The 19548-nt window shown below is 35.7% G+C and overlaps 1 protein-coding gene across 1 annotated transcript; it reads left to right on the top strand.

Moving 5' to 3' along the window:
• The first annotated feature begins 2412 nt into the window (after positions 1-2412).
• Positions 2413-16996, top strand: LOC306875874 (5-hydroxytryptamine receptor 1F-like). The gene is made up of 4 exons (XM_079426627.1): positions 2413-2607; positions 12046-12173; positions 13535-15124; positions 15349-16996. The coding sequence occupies exon 3, from the start codon at positions 13537-13539 to the stop codon at positions 14614-14616; it is 1080 nt and encodes a 359-aa protein (XP_079282753.1). The 5' UTR covers positions 2413-2607; positions 12046-12173; positions 13535-13536; the 3' UTR covers positions 14617-15124; positions 15349-16996.
• The last annotated feature ends 2552 nt before the right edge of the window (positions 16997-19548 follow it).

Here is a 19548-nt window from a genome sequence, read left to right as displayed (position 1 = left end):
ATATTTTGTAAATTTCTTACGGTAAATATATCAAAATTTCATTTTTGATTAGTAATATGCATTGCTATGAACTTAATTTGAACAATTTTAAAGGCGATTTTCTCAATATTTAGATTTTTTTTTGCACCCTCAGATTCCAGGTTTTTAAATAGTTGTATCTCGGCCCAAATATTGTCCTATCCTAACAAACCATAAATCAATGGAAAGCTTATTTATTCATCTTTCAGATGATGTATAAATCTCAGTTTTAAAAAATTGACACTTAAGACTGGTTTTGTGGTCCAGGGTCACATATCTGAAAAGGAACTTTATTACTATTGTAAGAATCCGGCCCAAAAAGCCCAGCGGCCTGGTCGAAGGTTCAATACGTGTTCACGCATAAATCACTTGATTTATCAAAACTTTGGTTTCTAATTTAATTCTGACTCCTTTCTCGTTGAAATCTGACTCCAATTTCAAGTGTTTGTTGAATACAAATAGCGATAATAATTTTAAAATCTGATCATAACATTTGTTGTGTTATCATTTACATACCTGATTATTCCAGACTCACTATACTTTCAATTATCCGTTCATGGGGACCTAATGTCTCTTTTAAGTCTCAGGTTGGCCTTACGTGGATCTTACGATCACAAACTCGCCAGTCTGATGTTAGATAGACTAATACCTAAGTGTCCACCGCCTAATGCTTGCTTATGACAAAAAGTGTAGTTTACTTAGCACCAGACAGAAATCAGAAGGTCTCCGATGATGCACCTACTGCTCCTATCATTCATGAGCCTTCAGTTTGAGTAAAAGGTGCTGACCTTAGAAAATACATAGTATGGAGTGTAGAGACGCACGCCACACTACGGGCTTTCTGGCTACAGAATCGCAATGACTGATTTGCAACTTTCCCTTAAATACTACCAGAACAAAAGGGCCATAAACATTTATTCTCGGCCCCCAAAAGATTACATCTGTGTAAGGGGGATGAGAAGCCTCTGTAGAAGCTGTTCTCGCACCCATATGGTCACATGTGGTGTAGAGCAATGTTTACAACATTGCACAGAAGTACAGAATTCACTTAAGTTTTCAATCTTTCTCATAATATAAGGGACTGTTGAGAAATCGAGACCATTTTAATCGCACAGAGACCTTTAGAACGATAACAAACATGAAGGGGTTAAGATCAGGAATTCTTAAGATATAATAAATGCAGTTTGTAAGTCTGGCACCTTGAGTCCTTCTATGTCATGCCCAGGGGGATAGGAGGGGGCCTAAGGATGGGTGAAGGGACAGATGAGCAAATGGTCTTTCTCCCAGATCTTCCTGTCAGATTAGAAAGTTTATTGTTTTGTTGCATGGCATGTGTATTACGAGAGTTCCTGAGTTTCAGCTTCACAAGGAATTAATTTCATAAAGACAAAATTTCACTCCTTACACTATGCATCATGCATAAACCTTACAAGCAAATTACATTTAGCTCCTCTCATTGTAACTGTCTGATTAAAAAATTGGTCACTTAACTATAGGGAAACTATTTATGTTATCTAGAGGGCACAAAGGTGACATCCTCTTCAAATAATAAATCATTTTTATTTCAAAGGCAAATTTATCTTCACTGAAGTAAAAAAGTGATATCATGAGGAATTAAAAGTCCCTTGATCTTTTCAGATAAAAGACTTAAATTGTACTTTGGAAACACACTGTCACTTCCAGAACTCTTTAAATCCAGAAACTTGCTTTTTATTTATTGAAACAGTAAATTTGCAAAAGTGCAAACTAAATTATGGCTGTTTTTGCTCCTAAAAAGCACCCCAAGGAAAAAAGTTAAATAATAAAATTATGTGATATGATTGCTGTAGACTGTTTATAGTGAGTTTATAGTAAAATATCTATTTTATTATTATTTCGTTTTAAATACTACGTCCTCAAGATGCTTTGCATTATTCTGTATCCTTTCAAACCCTTACAGTTCCATTTGCACTTCTGTTTCGCTCTGTTGAGATCTTAGCTAATGCTGATATTTTACCTAGGCTATATTCCATGAAGGTAATGATAGTGTTTTTGCTACATTTCTGAATGATGCCAAGAAATTCCTCCAAATCTAGTTGTTTTATATGCTGTTTGTTTGTATTTTCCAAATATAAATAATGACTTAGTGCATAATACATTTCAAATAATGCCTTAGCTGTTATTAATTATTTTTATTTAGATTTGTCGTGACGGATTTCGCGGGAAATTGCGTAGGATACTTCAAGTGCAGTAATGGGTGTGTACTACTTCTAATAATACCTAGGCTAGACTATATTTATATCGCCTATCGGTTTTTTTAAGCACATACCAGTAAAGCCTCATGAATATTTAACATTGCGAGAGCGAGAGCGAGAGAGAGAGAGAGCTGTGAGTGCTCCATAATAGATAGCGATTACACTAACTAAATTTACCTGTATCCAGCAGTCGCTCCATCTAGTAGCTCATTTACACTGCGCACGTGCGTCAGTATGAGCAAGAGCGCTCGTGTGCACCTGTGAAAGACATTAATCTGTCTCGTGAGGAGAAACATCACATTACAGCGTGAGCCTTCCACAGGAATGCCTTCATCTCATCTCAACACATCACAGCGTAAGTCATTACTTCATTTTTATGTTATGCTGGTTTCTGTACAAGAGCTTTCTGGAAGTTCCTCTGATATTAACGGCCGATAAAGTTGTATCAAGTTTGCCTGGTAATGGCTTGTTGTGAATATTGCTAAAATAAACTGGATTATTCAGACACAGGGAGTTTTTTTTTTTTTTTTTTTTGCCCTGTCTCGTGTGAACGGAAGAGTTTTATGAGACACATTTTATCAGATCAAATCTGTCATTATCTAATTCTTAATCTGAATAATTGGAGTTGTTATGATTAAAAACATGTACTGTATTGCATTCATATCAAGATGCGTCTTTAATGATCAGTTTGATGGTTGATCAGTTTGTCAGATATGAGGTGACTGATGTGTGTTTTACAGATAAACCAAGTATAGAAATCCACTCTGAACTGATTCATTAATTGATCACACAAATTCTGATATATCCTACAGTATGTGCATGGCAACATTAAACAGTGATAACAGAAAAAGTGTTATTAGCAGTCAAGTGGTGCACAGAAGAAAAAAAAAGATTTTAGGATTGGTCCTAAGTAACCTAAAAATGCAACAGATAACACTGCAGTGTATGTGTGCATAAATATTGGATGCTTTGTATTGTACGCATTTATACAATAATCAGGTTTACATAACTAATATTCCCCTTCACCCTTTTGCTGCATATATAACTTAAACAATTTTGGATTGTTGCATGGGAGACAATATAGACTGTAGTGAATGATGAATATTGAGATCCATATTTGGTGTTTTTCTGACCACGTGAGCGTGTCCTTTGCTATTTATAATCACGTCTAAATTCCACACTATATGTCTCATTAGCATAGGCTACTGGCCGGTTATGGGCAAATTTTGTTTCCGTTCATTAGCATATTGGCTGATGACTTGATAAGCTGTTCTTGGTATTTTTTTCCTCTCCATGACATGCAAATAATTAATGAAGGGCTTTTTCAGAATCCAGAGAAAAGCATCCATCTCAAGATAGAGTAGTATTTAATTTTTATACAATTATTGGAGATTTCTGGTTTATGCACATTTTTGCTAGATGTTATTGGCGAATACTGTTTTCTTTCATTAGCATATTGGCTGCTCACTTGATATTTTACCATATGATCTTTGCATTTTTTCTTTTTTCATGACATGCAATTGGTAGATGAATGACTACCCCAGAACCCTCTATATCTCACCACCGTTTTAGAGAAAAGAAAGAATTCTGGACTTCATCCAGACACAGTGAGGCACAATAACATATGTTGTGCAAGAGTCATTTGTCAACAATAACAGATACTGTGTTATGCACTGGCAACTCTCCGCTCGGGAGCATTTGTCAGCATAGGTTTAGAGTGTGAGGAGCTTATGGACTTTGTCTGGTCATTTCACACAAGTCTGAGTTTCTGTATTGAGAAGACTTGGATGCAGTCGTGTGTTTAGTCTAGAGAAGTGTGTGGTAGAACAGTCTTGGTGTGTTTTGTTTTTTCTTCTCACAGTGAGCAGTTTTGAAATTATCCATGTGAATATTGCATTTCTCGAAGATCTCTTGCAGAGAAGAGTAAAGGGACTAGTTCTAGGGGTTATACTATATTTCCACTATAAAATAAAATATATATTTTTTCTTAAATAGATTTATTATTCATTCTTTGTTTAAAGCATATGAATAATTAAACTTCATTAATCAATACTCTGAATATTGCTTTTCCAGTATAAATAATTTTTTATATATATATATATATATATATATATATATATAGACATGTTTGGTTCTATGATTGTATCTTTTTTACTGTGTCTGTAAAGACATGAATTTTCACATTTAACATTTTCAAAGTTTATGATGGTTTAGCTGAAAGATTCTTTATTGCAGAATTTTTTACATGCCAATAAAGACAATAAATGGGCAAAAATACTTTCAAGGCCAGTGAAAATGTGAGCGGCCACTGTTGTGCTCTAATAGCGATTAGATGTGACCAGAAATCATGTATCTTGTAACGTTTTTTTAAGGCCTTCATCTCAGAAAATACTTCTAATGTTTAGGCTGTTATTTGATCTCATGTAAATAATCTTATCTAATGTTATCTGATCTCTGAGAAGATAAAGATTACACAGCAGTGATTAATGAAGCTTTTGTCACATAGCTCAGATGTATCTGGGTTATGTGGTTTCACAGCTGTAGGTGTAGGTATTGGCGAGGCTAAAATCAATGAAGTGCCTCCCCAGAGACATCTTGGAAACTGTGCTTTTATGTGAGCAACAGGACAAATTGTGGATTGTGTTCTTAGATACAATACCAAAGGTATCCGGATATGGCCATTCTGACAAGACAGGGTAATACAGCTGCGTCCATTGTCTTAGTTCACGGCTTGTTTGCATAAGAGACGAAATTCGCAAGACGACTGCTTTGCATCACTTTGATCCAAATAAATGGGCCTGTTTAATGTCTTATTGTCCCAACACCTTCTCCACAGCTGGCATCATAACTGACAACAGGAAGCATATTTTCCCATGAAGCTCCTTCTGAGAAACATAGCGGATGCAACAGAAATAGCATACAATCTCCAGGCATCTCTTTGAGTAATGTTAATTGCATTTTTAAGTGCCTCGGCTCAAGTTTGACATCGTTCTAACAAAGAAACAGGGACTTCTTTCGAGAGGAGACCCTTTAATGGTTATTCATTTGACACAAAGACTGACAGGTCAGCTATTTTTCTCCCATCTCAGACGCTGCATATGAGAGTATTGCAATCATGTTAATCAAAACGCAGCTGACGATGTGCAGCAGTCGTTAAAGGGACGGTTCAACAAAATGACACAACGGTCATTACATACTCAACCTCATGTCATTACAAACACATATGAGTTTCTTTCTTCCTTGGAACACAAAAGGAGAAATGTTGAAGAATGTACTCGCCACTCATTTCCACAGGTAAATGCTGAAATATACAATGTATGGACACACTGACAACATCTAAAATGTAAGCTGTTTTACATATTTACAGCTATAGAAACTAAAATATTTCTGAATCCTTTAAATCAAATGTATTTATATGCACATTTCATACCTAACATAACTACTTTTCAACATTACTTTTCAACATTATTCAAAAGATTCATTTGGAAGCTTCAGTTCAGAAGATTCAATCCAAAAGATTCAGTTCGAGGAATCCAAAAGCCATTAGAGTCGCAGAGAAATGATTCGATTTAACAGTTCCAAAGAAACAAAATCACATTCATTCTGAATATGTGGTTTACAGCACAAGATTAAGATTTTATGGTTTGTTTTCTTGTGTTTTTATAGTCAAAATTGCCACATTCCATGGCAAACAAAATAACTATTGTATAAGTAATGGGTAATTTTGACCTAAATATGTTGTGTAGTTACGAATTGATCTATTCTAGGACAAGTAATTGTAAACTATAAAAAGGATGGGGGACTGTTTGGGTGTTGTCCTATGGTGGTTTGGGGATTTTTTTGATGTTTTGTATTTTAAATTTTTGCCTCAATGTGGTTGTCTTGTCTCAATTGTGATATACTATAGCTGTTCACATGATTGACTTTGATTGCCAAGCACTAAATTTTGGTCTGTTCTTCACTCAAATCTATCACATGATTTCAGAAGACTTGAGTCATATAGAAGATTGCTTTATAATAATTTGATGCTGGTCTGGACTGAATTCTCACTCACTTTCATTATATGGAAAAGAGTAGTGAATACATGATTCAGCATTCAACAGAAGAAACAAATCATGCAATTTTGAAATATATACATAAGGCTGAGCAAATGATGACCGAATTATAATTTTAATGAAGTTTATGCTACTGTATCTCCCCAAACCCCAAAGTCATTCAACAAAGAAAGCACACATTGTGAAGAAGCCCTTTATTCCCCTCAAGAGGTGAAGGAAATTATAAAGCAACATTACAATGCTCAGGGTACTTCATATTTGTGCTGCCTCATACAGTATTTGTCCTTGAAACGCCTGGATCTTTGTCATAATTCCCATTTCGCTCAAAATGATGTCGCGTTCAGTTATCATCATGACTGCTGATTTCCGCCGTTCTCTTGTCATAGCAAGATATGCAGAATGTAATTGACAGCAGAAATGAAGCATGCATCCCTGCTTTCAAATCTTCTCTATCAGTTTCTTAGTTCATCATTTTCTCATATGCCCCTTTTTTCACACTTTATGTAAGTGTAATTATTCTCGGTTCAGTCAGATTTGATACTGCCCTGGCTCTGATGACATCACTCGTTATATTATGCCAAGTGGCACTGTTATCTTTTTTCATTAGCACCTGCTGTGAAGAGGAAGTATGTATTAAGTACTCTCATCAAGCATGTCATTTTCAGACCTAGTGCTGAGAGGCACCTCACTCAAAATGCAATTAGAGCTCTTTCTGGATTGCAGAGACACCAACAGGTGGTGCATCGTGTCTTCGTGAACTTCATTTATAGCTTACATATTTAAAAGTTTATACAGTTGATATCAAATATTGATGGATGTTGCATAAAGGTTCCGTATTGCTGAATCACTTATAATAATACTAGACTGATTTGCCTATGGGTATTTCCAGTTGTTATCTGAGGTGCTTGTCATTTAATCAGCACTGATCATGTAAATGTAATATACTGCCTATTTTAATATACAGATATGATAAGGATGTTTTTCAGTTTTAGTCTTAAGTCTTTGCCAGAGTTTTACAACTAAGTGACAATTAGCTACAGTTTGCTACAAAGGCAGCTGGAAATGGTGCTGTTTTATATTATTGGCAAAATATGGGGATATTACTTCTGCGTTTTTAGTAGAATATTATCAGTGGGGAAAAATAGTCAGCATTTTTGCATTTACTCAACAGCATGTGATTTTTTTACTGGATGTATGAAGTTCTCCTCTACACAGGTGTAGCTCATCACATTAAATATGGACATAATATTTGACTACCTGGAGTTGTCATAATACCTTTTTATCCTTTAAACATTATATCTACTGATGTATAATTTAAAACTCAAACTTTTTGTGAAATGTTTTGCTTATGCTGTCTTAATCTAAAATAGTTTAAAGGGGTCATATGACGTTGCTAAAAAGAACATTATTTTGTGTATTTGGTGTAATGCAATGTGTTTATGCAGTTTAAGGTTCAAAAAACACATTATTTTCCACATGCTGTACATTATTGTTGCTCCTCTATACTCCACCTTTCTGAAACGCACCGATTTTTACAAAGCTCATCGTTCTGAGAAGCAAGGCGTGCTCTGATTGGCCAGCTATCCGGTGTGTTGTGATTGGCCGAATACCTCAAGCGTGAGACGAAAATGTTACACCCCTCACCATATTGTGATGCCGTGTCCCGGTTTACTGATTATAATGACTTATGCTGTCTTTTATGTCTGCATTTGTGATCAGAGAAACAACAAACAACAAGCACTACTCTACAATGCTCAAAACTCGCGTTTGAATAGTCAGTGGCAAATTCTTTAAATATGAAAACATACTTACATGCTGTGAGTCCTTGCAAAGTTGGAATTGCCTCACTTTATAGAAACAACCTTTGTGCAAGCCAGCATTGTAGGCTACTCTCCCAGGTTCAGGAAACAATCCTCCGTAATATGCGCTGCACACACTCTAATATTTGGGTTGAACTGTTCTGGAACAGTGTTGTAAATACAACTTACTTTCAAAGCCCAAACAAAGTACTTTCGCTTTCACAACAAAACACAGCATCTCCACGACATGGTGCCATCGACAGCAACAATACTACTGGAGAATAATAGTTCTGTCGTCTTTCATCGCATATATGTTTGGGCAGTGTTTTGCAAATCTTCCCACACTGTGACGTAGACATGTGGGGGCGTGTTTAAATGAGCCGTTTTAGGGGGGCGTGGCTGAGTCTTAACTTTTATAAAGAATATCTCTTTGGTTTTGAGACTTCAGTCTTTGCAACTTCAGGGATCTTATCTATGCAAAAACAGTTTGGAACGCTCCAAAGAGAAAGGAAAACTTGAAATCGCATCATATGACCCCTTTAATATATTGTATTCTAAAGTAATGACAGTGTTATTTTAGTATTATTTATATATTATTATAGCATTTTATTAACATTTTGAATTAGCTTTTATTCTTATACTTTCAGTTTTTATTTTAAGTTAATTTAATTGTTTTGTTATTGTACTTTTGTCGCATTTATTAATTTTTGTCTTATATATGTGACCCTGGACCACTCATAAGCAGCACAGGTATATTTGTAGCAATAACCAACAATACGTTTTATGGGTCAAAATTATCGATTTTTCTTTTATGCCAAAAATCATTAGGATATTAAATAACGATCATGTTCCATGAAGATATTTTGTAAATGTCCTACTGTAAATATATCAAAACTTAGGCGTGCTCTATCACTTTTTTTGAACTCATAAAAATAAAAGAAAATCTTACGTTGGTAATATTTTATAAAAAGCAAGATAAAGGCTGCCCTAATATTCAGACTGCAAATAGTGCAATAAATATAGGCTAAATGGGTATTGAGAACAACTTATCTTCAAGGTAAGGTTTCATGTCAGATGTTCCAATTTTTATTCATTACTTCATGCTTGTGTACATGTTTTTCCCTTATTACATTTTTTGAGACATTGAAGTCTTTGTCAATCATTTTGTGTGCCAGATGTTTGTTTTAATTATTCATTCACTTGGTTATTATTCTAACAAACTAATCAGACACCTATAGATTTGTGAACTTGCAGGTTTATAGGCCTAGCAATTAACAAGTTCTCCTAAATGAATATCTGTCCAGTATGTCTAATGAATAATCATGACAAGACCACTGAACATTGTTTATAAAAAAAAATATATATATTAAAAAAAAGAAAAGCCTCATTTGACATTTCTGAGAATGTTGCTTTTAATATTAAAAGTGTTAAATGTTTGTGACCTGGTGTGTGAAGTCTGATAATTGAATTAGAAATATATGCTGTAGAAACTGCTGGAGTAAAATTATATTTGACTTAACAGGACAACAAATGATTCCAGCATATCACAAAATGCTTATACAGTGAATGAGATATGCATTTCATCCATCAAAGAGGTTGAACTAAATGCTACTGGCACTTGTCATTTTGTGTATGAAATGCATTAGTCTAGTTGCGCTTTCATTTAGTCCATGAATTTACATAGTCAGGTTACACTTGGCCCCCCTTAAAAGACACACTGATAGAGTTTTGAGTTTGTGTGGGTGAATCTGTTGCTTTTTATGCATGTTTATTAGTCACAGATCATGGAAAAACACATTGTGGTGAACGTCATGTTTTATTTACCACCTGTAATACTATGGTATTTCCCAAATTGCTTCGACTGCTCTAAAATACGAGACACCAATGTTTCAGGAGTTTACGACACAGACAACTGTTTTATTTCCTGTGTGGGTTTATGTAGGCATTTATGCTTTATTTTTTCAGGCATTGATAGGTGCCAGTGTTTCCTGTCAATAGCAATTCAAAGATTTGATTTCAAAACGGTATCATAGCTATTAAACTATATATTCTGATTTTAAATCTATATTTAGCCTAACCCCAGAATGATCTCAAAGTAAAAAGAGGTGCTAAAGTCTGATTTTGTGATGGCTATGTGCTTTCAATTGAAATTATTATAATCTTAATTCAAGTGAAAAAGGATTTTGAAAGTCTGACAGTAATCAGTGTTGAGATCTACTGTTACTAAGGTTAACCCGGCCTGCTTTAAATGTTTTAAAATGTATAACAGTTGGAAATCTTCGTTAGTGTTCTATAGTGTTCATATGCACATTTAAGATTTTGCAGTCTTTTTATTTTGAGAAAAAAAAAAGAATGACGTATTTAGCATTCAGAGGCATTTTGTCAAATTAAATGCTGTTTAGTATGAGCTTGTCTCTCCCTCTAATAGTACCTGCCACTAAAATAGCTAGAGACAGATATCCATTAATGTTCCCATTCATCTCAATGGCAGTTGCTTGGCTGGCACATGCACCACCCAGGAGTATGTGAATTTTAATAATCTGCATTGTAAATATCATGTGACTAATTACTCTGGATACAGGAAAATTACATTTGATTGAATCAGACACATGATATGCCCAAATGTTTCAATAGGAAATACAGTATGTGAGCTATGAAACCTTAAAACGCAGTCTAAAAAACTCCTTTAGCTGCAGAATCAACTAAATATTTTTGCTCCGAGCCTGATTTCTGGTGCTTGTTGCTATCGCAAGTTTGATCATATATTATTTATTCATATATATTATATATTCACTCCTTTCATCTGAATTTTCAGCCGACATTACCCCAGTCACTTTTTTTCAAAAACATTTCTCAAAATTATAATCTTATCTGTCAGACACGGAAGTAATTCTTCCCATACAGAGACAAATAACATGATTTGATCTGTTCTTCAGATAAACTGACCTTACATCAAAACCAACCTGACTAATACACTAACGTCATCATGCTGGCAGAGAAAGAGCTTGTAGAGTGTTTAAAATCAATTTTTGTTGTATAGCTTTGGCCTTTTCCTCAGAAAGCATGTCCCTGTGAGTCTCTATGACAACCATATTCTCACAGCCAGCACTAACACACAGACACACTGCAAGCGTGTAATGAAGTGTGCCTCAGTACGACCGTTTTTATTACTCCCTCACACTTTTAAGCTCATTGCATAGATATACAAAGTGCATGTGTGTGTGTTATAATAAACTGTATATTCTATTAATCATTATTAAAAATCATTATTCAAAAAAATAGCAATTTGAACAAAAATATTAAGCAGCTCAACCGTTTTCAACAATGATAATAGCAGAAAATCAGCATATTAGATTGATTTCTAAAGGATCATGACACTGTAGATTGGATTAATTATGCTGAAAATTCAGCTTTGCTTCACAGGAAAACATTTTTTTAAATATATGAAATTTATAAAATGCAATATTTCACAATATTACTGTATTTTCTGTATCAAATAAATAAGTAGCCATTGTAAGCATAAGAGACGTCTTTCAAAAACATTAAACAATCCTAATTATTCTAAACGTTTGACTAATAGTTTATGCATTGATATAGGCTGTGTGCTATGCTGACGGTGGCAGATTGTGAAAAAGATGTCAAACGTGACACAGGTTCAAGGGACAGTCATAAACGCCTGATATCTGATGTAATGAAAATAATCAAGTTGGTCAAATTCATCGCTGTACTGAAGAGAAAGCATCCGGTGAGCTCTTTTGTCTGGTCTATGTGGCTTTCTCTGGCCCAGTTTCCTTTTATAAGAGAGCGAATCAGAAAATTATATTTCTCTTTAATCAATGGTCTCAGCGGCAGTCATCTATTGCCTCCTGTGCTCTGCAAGGACAATCTGACAAACTTCCCTTTGACATTAACACTCTTTTTGATCTTCTTGCCTTTCAGATGATTTGTGGCAAATGATGTCATGGACCACCTCGGTCAAGATCTCTGAACACAATGCTGTGATTACGTGCAGCTCGCTTAATGAACACAGACACAAGCTGTCAGATGAATAAGCAGCACTTGTACAGGTATGAACAGTGAAAAACACTGCATGATATTTCAATAGAATAAACCAGGTGAACTCAGAAGTGTTCCCCAGTGAAACAAACTGAGCACACTCAAGAGGCCACACTCAAGAAATGTCCACATTATTTAATGCCCATGAAGGCCATTAGATTGTTTCTTATGTGACTCGCATAGCCTTGAAATAGTTTCCAGTTGATTTCAGTTCTGTTTGGATAAAAATTAAATGTGTGATGATTCAAACTGATAATGTAGGAACTGGTGAGTCATTAAAAGACATTTGTTTGTGGTTGCATGCAAAGACAATATATAAGAAAGTGTGTGCTCTGTTACATTTCAAGCTTTCTTATTACATTTAATATATATTGTAAAATAAGGTGTTTGTGAAGCAGACTTTAGTGTTGCTACATACTTGCTACAGTTCAGTCTTAGTAACTACACTATACAATACTTTTTGAAAAATAAAAAATGAAACAAACATTATTGGAATATGTTTGACAAGAAATGCTATTTCTCAATTCAGGTTTAATTCAGTATATTACTTGCCATTTATTTTTAATTATTTGTGAAATTTACTAGCAAAGAGTTCATCTCTTGCTCTCCAATGGATCCTCTGCAGTGAATGGGTGCCGTCAGAACGAGAGACCAAACAGCTGATAAACACATCACAATAATTCACAATTAATCTACACCACTCAAGTCCATCAGTTAATGTCTGAAGTGAAAGGCTGCATGCTTGAAACAAATCAATCAGTGTTTAAACTTTAGAATGTCACTTCTGGCCGAAATACCATAATCCATAATAATAATGCTTCCTCCAGTGAAAAGTGCATCCAACAACATATTTATTTACTGTTTTTGCTTGTAAACTAGAAGCAATGGTTTGAAGTTCTTACAAACACGCAGCTTTTCACTTCAAGACATTAATTGATGGACTGGAGTGGTGTGTATTACTTATGGATTATTGTAATGTTTTTATCAACCGTTTGGACTCATTCTGACGGCACCCATTCACTGCAGAGGATCCATTGATGAGCAAGTGATGAAACACTAAATTTCTTCAAATCTTTTTAGATGAAGAAACAAACTTATCTACATCTTGGGTGGACTAAAGAGGAGTAAATTTTCTGTAACTTAAAATTTTTGGATGAACTATTGCTTTAATTTAGTTGCACCGCTATAAGACAAGGGTTATCTAATAGGATGTAAGCTCTCTTTAAAGTAATGTGTAAGTGCATAATGAAATCTACCTTCACGCCACAACTTGGCTACATTGTATTAAATAGTACACACAGCCCCATGTGAACACATCAGCAGATTTTTTTTGTCTCATCTCAGTGATTCTGCTTGTCTTATTCTATCCTAGGCATGGATTCAAACGAAACATATGCAGACGGAGCCGGCAAAAACGCATGGGACGTGATTATCCTCTCCCTCACTCTTTCGCTTCTTGCTGTGCTAACGACGGCCATGAACTGCTTGGTTATTACAGCCATCATTGTCACACGCAAGCTGCACCATCCCGCAAACTATCTCATCTGCTCACTGGCCGTGACCGACCTTTTGGTGGCCATATTAGTCATGCCCTTCAGCATTGTCTACATTGTGATGGACACGTGGGTCATGGGTGAAGTCATGTGCAACATCTGGTTAATTGTGGACATAACCTGCTGCACGTGCTCCATTCTGCACCTCGCGGCCATCGCTGTGGACCGATACCGCGCCATTACAGACGCCGTGGAGTATTCGAGAAAGAGGACATCTCTACGGGCCGCCATCATGATCAGCGTGGTGTGGCTCCTCTCCATAGTCGTCTCTCTGCCGCCAATGCTGTTGAGACGTCAGGAAGAAAACACATGCATCATTAAGCACGACAGCATAGGCTCCGCGCTTTACTCCACATTTGGGGCTTTTTATATCCCGCTAGTACTCATTCTCATTCTCTACTACAAGATCTACCGAGCAGCGAAGACTCTTTACAACAGGAGAGCCAGCTGTCTCAACAAGCCAGAGATGAACGGACACATGCTTCCCAAGTGCAGCGACAGAGAGCCGACGACCCTGGACACTCTGAGCCCTCCGGAGAAATCAGTGTCTGAACCCTCCACCGAAGGCGACAGGGCGCGCATCACTGTGAAAAGCCCAAAGTCTCGGTCTCGCAGAGAGCGGTCTGTTAGGAGACATCGCATCTCCAGCACACGTGAAAGGAAGGCCGCCACCACTCTGGGACTCATTCTGGGGGCTTTTGTCATCTGCTGGCTGCCGTTCTTCATCCATGAGGTGATTGTTACCATCTGTGAATCCTGCAGTCTCTCTCCTGAGATGACCAACTTTCTGATTTGGCTGGGCTATCTGAACTCTCTCATCAACCCGCTGATTTACACCATCTTTAATGAAGATTTCAAAAGGGCTTTTCAGAAGTTGATCAAGTGCAAGAATTATCTCTAACGCCAATGAAGGGATTGTGTCACGTGAACTGAAACTATTACACTCAAAAAATACAACATTCAAAGAACTTAATTAAATTATTATTCTACACAACTAAATTTAGGGCCAGATTTACTAAAAAGGGCAAATTAGCATTAGAGCGCAATTCCAAGTGCCGATGGGACGGGAAAATTCTGCAGGTGATTTACTGACGAGATGCACATTAACACCAAATGAGGGTTTTATAAAAAGCTGATAGTAAATCTAGCCCTTAGTCTTTTAATTTTTTTGGTTGCTGTTGAATCAATTAGATTTACTTCTCAACAACAAAAACAACTAAAAGTTTGAATTAATTTGCTGTATTCTTGTTCAAAGTCACTTTGTTCAAATCAGACCACGTTCATTGTCTGAAGAATTTACTCAACTTTAAAACAATATTAGTTTTCATCTTCTTGAACATTGGCTTTTGATCTATATCAGTAAATAGAAAAGGCCTGTTCACACCCAGGATGTTAACGATTAAAGACTTGTCGACACTACTGTAATGATAACAAAACAAAGCAATGATAATGTTGGAATCACTTTCAGAATGCTTTTTTCCAGCTGATGAATGATAAAACATTGACAGCCAATGAGAATCTATGCTGCTCAAAACTGCAGCACATGCTTATAATAAACAGAACATTATTGTGTTATCATTATTATTATAGTTATCGTTGTTGGTGTGAGCAGGCCTTTACACTTTATTTGAAGGTGTCGTTGATACAGTGAATGTCTGTGATTATAGTAAATGTATAATTTAATTATACATTTAAGTATGGCGTAATAATAATTAACAGCATAGGGTTATTGTTAAAGGAATAGGGTTTGGTGTAGGGATAGTGTCATGTAATTATGCATAATTTACAGTTATTACTACATGCAAGGTGTAACAAGGACACTGTAAAATAAAGTGCTACCCAGTAAACAATATCAATAATGCTTTATTGATATTATTTTGTCCTGGCATACACACTGTAAAATAAAAAAGAAGTTGAGCCAACTTAAAATTTAAAGGTAACCAGCTTCAGCAGATTTTTGAGTTCTCAAACTTATTTTTGTAGGAGATTCTCAACTTTTTGTATAAACTTAAAACAACAAGTTGAGAACTCAAAACTCAAGAAAACGCAAAAATCTGCTGAAGCTGGTTGCCTTTAAAATTGTAAGTTGGCTCAATTTGGTTTTTTTTACAGTGCAGTAACAAGTAAATATTCAAATATTCATTCAAATATTCAAATATTGATGAACATTTTATTGTATGAAAGTGATTCATGTAATCCAATTTAAATGGATTTCATTCAACAATAAAATTTAACTTAAATTGAACAAAGCAACAAAAAAAAAATGTTTTTGAGCATGATATAAAATTACACTTCAGTAATTCTGATGAGGCAGAAAAGTAACTGTCACTTTTCATACATTATCACAAATGTCTTATATTTAGATAGAAATCTGTATATGCAACTAAATTAGTAAGAGCTGAACTATATTTTTGTGCTGTTTAACATTATAGATTTCAAGCCAACCTTAAAGTTTGTATGTGAAAATCATACTATTTTTCATAAGAGAATTCAAGATAATACTTTATAAAAAAAAAAAAAAAGCCTCATTAGTTGGCATTAGTTAATTAACATTAACAATGAGCCAGACATGTTACAGTATTTATTAATCTTGGTTAATGTTAGTTAATAAAATACAACTGTTCATTGTTAGTTCATGTTAGCTCCATTAAATAATATTACCAGAAACAACTTTTGTTTTTAATGTACTGTAATTAACATCGAGTGCTTATTTTTCACCGTTTGTTCAATTAATTCAGTTAACTAATGTTAACAAATTATTGTAAAGTTTACAGTCCATTTCATAAATATTCAGCCATGTGAAGGGCCAAAATATGACATGTAATATACTGTATATAGATGGGAATATTGCACTTGCATTCAGTTAGAATGATACTTCCAGTCAAGCCCTTGGACACACTGGACTGAATGTATATTTCTCATAATCTTCAAAGCCCTTCCCATTATTTCATAGTTTTATAGGAAGGAGTGTCCCGATGTTTCATCGGAACTGTACATTACACAAACAATGGAAATGCTTATTACATCCTTGCTTTTGAGGTCAATTTGCTAGGCAAATATGTTGTGCATTTGTTTATTTCTTTGGTAAGAATGTTACTGTATGTTTTATCTGATAAGACTTGTGTGTTTCTCCAAGTTACAGTGAGACCAAAGATGTGAACAGATAAAATTCATATAAAATCTTATATAAACTAATGATCTGATAAGGGCCCAAGATGTCCTAAATATTTGTACTGATACTCATAATGTAACTGTTGTTCATGTTAATAAATGTTTTGCATAATATAAACTGTTGATTGTACTGATTATGTTATATATACTCATTTTATAACTGATGCTATAACCTGTCACCACTTTTACCTCTATATTGTCATCAAATATTTATTTTTAAGAGTCGCTTCATCTCATACTGTAATAGTTCCTTTAAACATTATACAATTAATGCAATGTACAGATCATATACATAAATATACATATTTAGACTCTATCGCTATTAATGCGTCAAACTAAATGACTCCAGTTGACTGAGTAGAACTGCAAGTCACAATCATTTTAGAGAATTTTGTTTTGACGGTTCATTTCAATTGGCAGGTTCATTAAACTGATTCAGTGTTTAGTTTCAGTCATCCCTCAAAAGTATTCCCAGAAGTCTTCACATCACATTTAACACCCTTATTTACATCCTATAATTGTGTTTGTGCTTGTTAAACACCAGCTGATTATTGGTATTTGATCGGTTACTAACTACATAAAATATGGAGCAGCACTGAGCATCGTCGCTTTCAAATAGCGTTCCAGTTCATCATTAAAATTGGTATCACCATTGAACGGCATACTGAGTTTATCACAAGCTACTCCAGTGTTGATTTGCTCTTTTGAACCAGTGTCTCCTTATAAACTTGGGTTTTCAGCAGAGCTTCTCTTGCAGCCTTTCTCCGTATTTTGCACCATCCATTTCCCTCGTATTTTAACAAGATGTCCAGTTCCTGCTGATGAAAAGCAGCCCCTCAGCAAGAGGCTGCCACCACCATACTTCACAATGAACTATGTGCTTTCTGCGGTGTAGGTGGTGTCAGATTTGCTCATACGACTTTGAATTTGGGATTAACAAGCTCTATCTCCGTCTCATCGGACCGCACTATCATTCCCACACTGCAGCTAGGTCACTATTAATGTTTGTTCCACATGGCTCTGTCGGAGTAATGGCTTTTTTTGTGCCGCCCTCCCTCATAGGCCAGTGTTATTCAAAGCTCTTAATGTGGTCAGGCTGTTTTGATGTTGTGTTCACTTCCTGATAACTCCTCATAATAATACTGCCCACTGGGACATGCAGACATTTGGATATTATTCTGTAGGCTACATTGTCCTAAAAATAACTATTTCATTAAACGTTTGATTAGGAATGCTCTTCATTTTCATATTTTCCTACCTGAGTAATGAGCCCTTATCTGTGTGGTTTTTACACATGGTAGTTCTTTTGATTATTCACAGGAGAGGCAAATGTAAGGCAGCTGTGTCCTCATTAGGACCATTTATTTTTTATACGCAAGCACGTGGAGCTGCTGTAGCACTGGGGTTGAATATTTCAACACTTGGTGTTTTTTTCTTCCTCTAATAAAACAACACATTACAATAATTTGGGTTTCAGGATTTCGAAATAATATGAGAGAGTTTCAGGTTTTTGTAATTGTGTATCTTGATGGGATTGGAGAATGAATATTTTACTGTGCACAATCATCCCATATAATCCCAGATGTAGATGAGTTTGTGTCTTCATCAGAACAGATTTGGAGAAATGTAGCATTATATCACTTGCTCACCAATGGATCCTGAATGTGCGAATGGGTGCCGTCAGAATGAGAGTCCAAACAGCTGGTAAAAACATCACAATAAACAAGTAGCCCACATCACTCCAGAACATCAATTAACATCTTGTGAAGTGTGTTGGTAAGAAACAAATTAATCATTAAGATGTTTATAACTTCAAACCATTGCTCAGGAGTGAAATATGTACAGATCAAGCACTGTTTACAAGTGAAAACCATTTGAAATGGTTCTAAACAACTATGCTGGTGGATTTTGATGTGAGAGAATGGATTTTTTTCTAGTTCTTGCAAACATGCAGCTTTTCACTTCACAAGATATGAATTGATGTTCTGGAGTGATGTGGACTACTTGATTATTGTGATGTTTTTACCAGCTGTTTGGACTCTCATTCTGACGGCACCCATTCGCATTGTGTGGATTATTATTGTCATGAATCAGACCTCTGTGGCTCTCTCCGATGGCCACCCTCACCTGAGTATTGACTTTCCCGGACTCCATTTCCCATGCACCCCGTACAGAGACTAATCACCTGCACAGGTGTTTCCCATTATCTGCTCTACTTAAGCAGCATTCACACTCACACTCATTGCAAAGTCTTGTTTTGCCCCGGCTGACATTTCTAAGCGTTTTTTCCTTGTTTTTCTGTGACCCTTCTGAGTATGATCTTTGATTGTTTGACTACTGTTGATTCTCTGCCTCCTGCCCTTGTGATCTTGTTCTCTGGAACTCCAACTGCTTTGCTGCCTGCCCTGACTCCTGCCCAGTATTGTTTCTGTCTCTGCTCTGCCTCTGATATTCCTGCAACTGTTGTTTGAACACTGCCTGTTTGACCCTGACCTTGATTATTAAAGATAATCTGCAAATGGATCCACATGCTTCTGACCCCTCATTACAATTGTTTTTATCAGCTGTTTTTACTCTCATTCTGATGGCACCCATTCACTGCAGTTGATCCATTGGTGAGCAAGTGTAATGCTAAATTTCTTCATGGTGTTCAGATGAAGAA

The sequence above is a fragment of the Barbus barbus genome (assembly GCF_936440315.1).
Source record: "Barbus barbus genome assembly, chromosome: 10".
Lineage (NCBI taxonomy): Eukaryota > Metazoa > Chordata > Actinopteri > Cypriniformes > Cyprinidae > Barbus > Barbus barbus.
The sequence above is the reverse complement of the archived record's forward strand: the minus strand, read 5'-3'. Positions and strand labels throughout refer to the sequence as shown.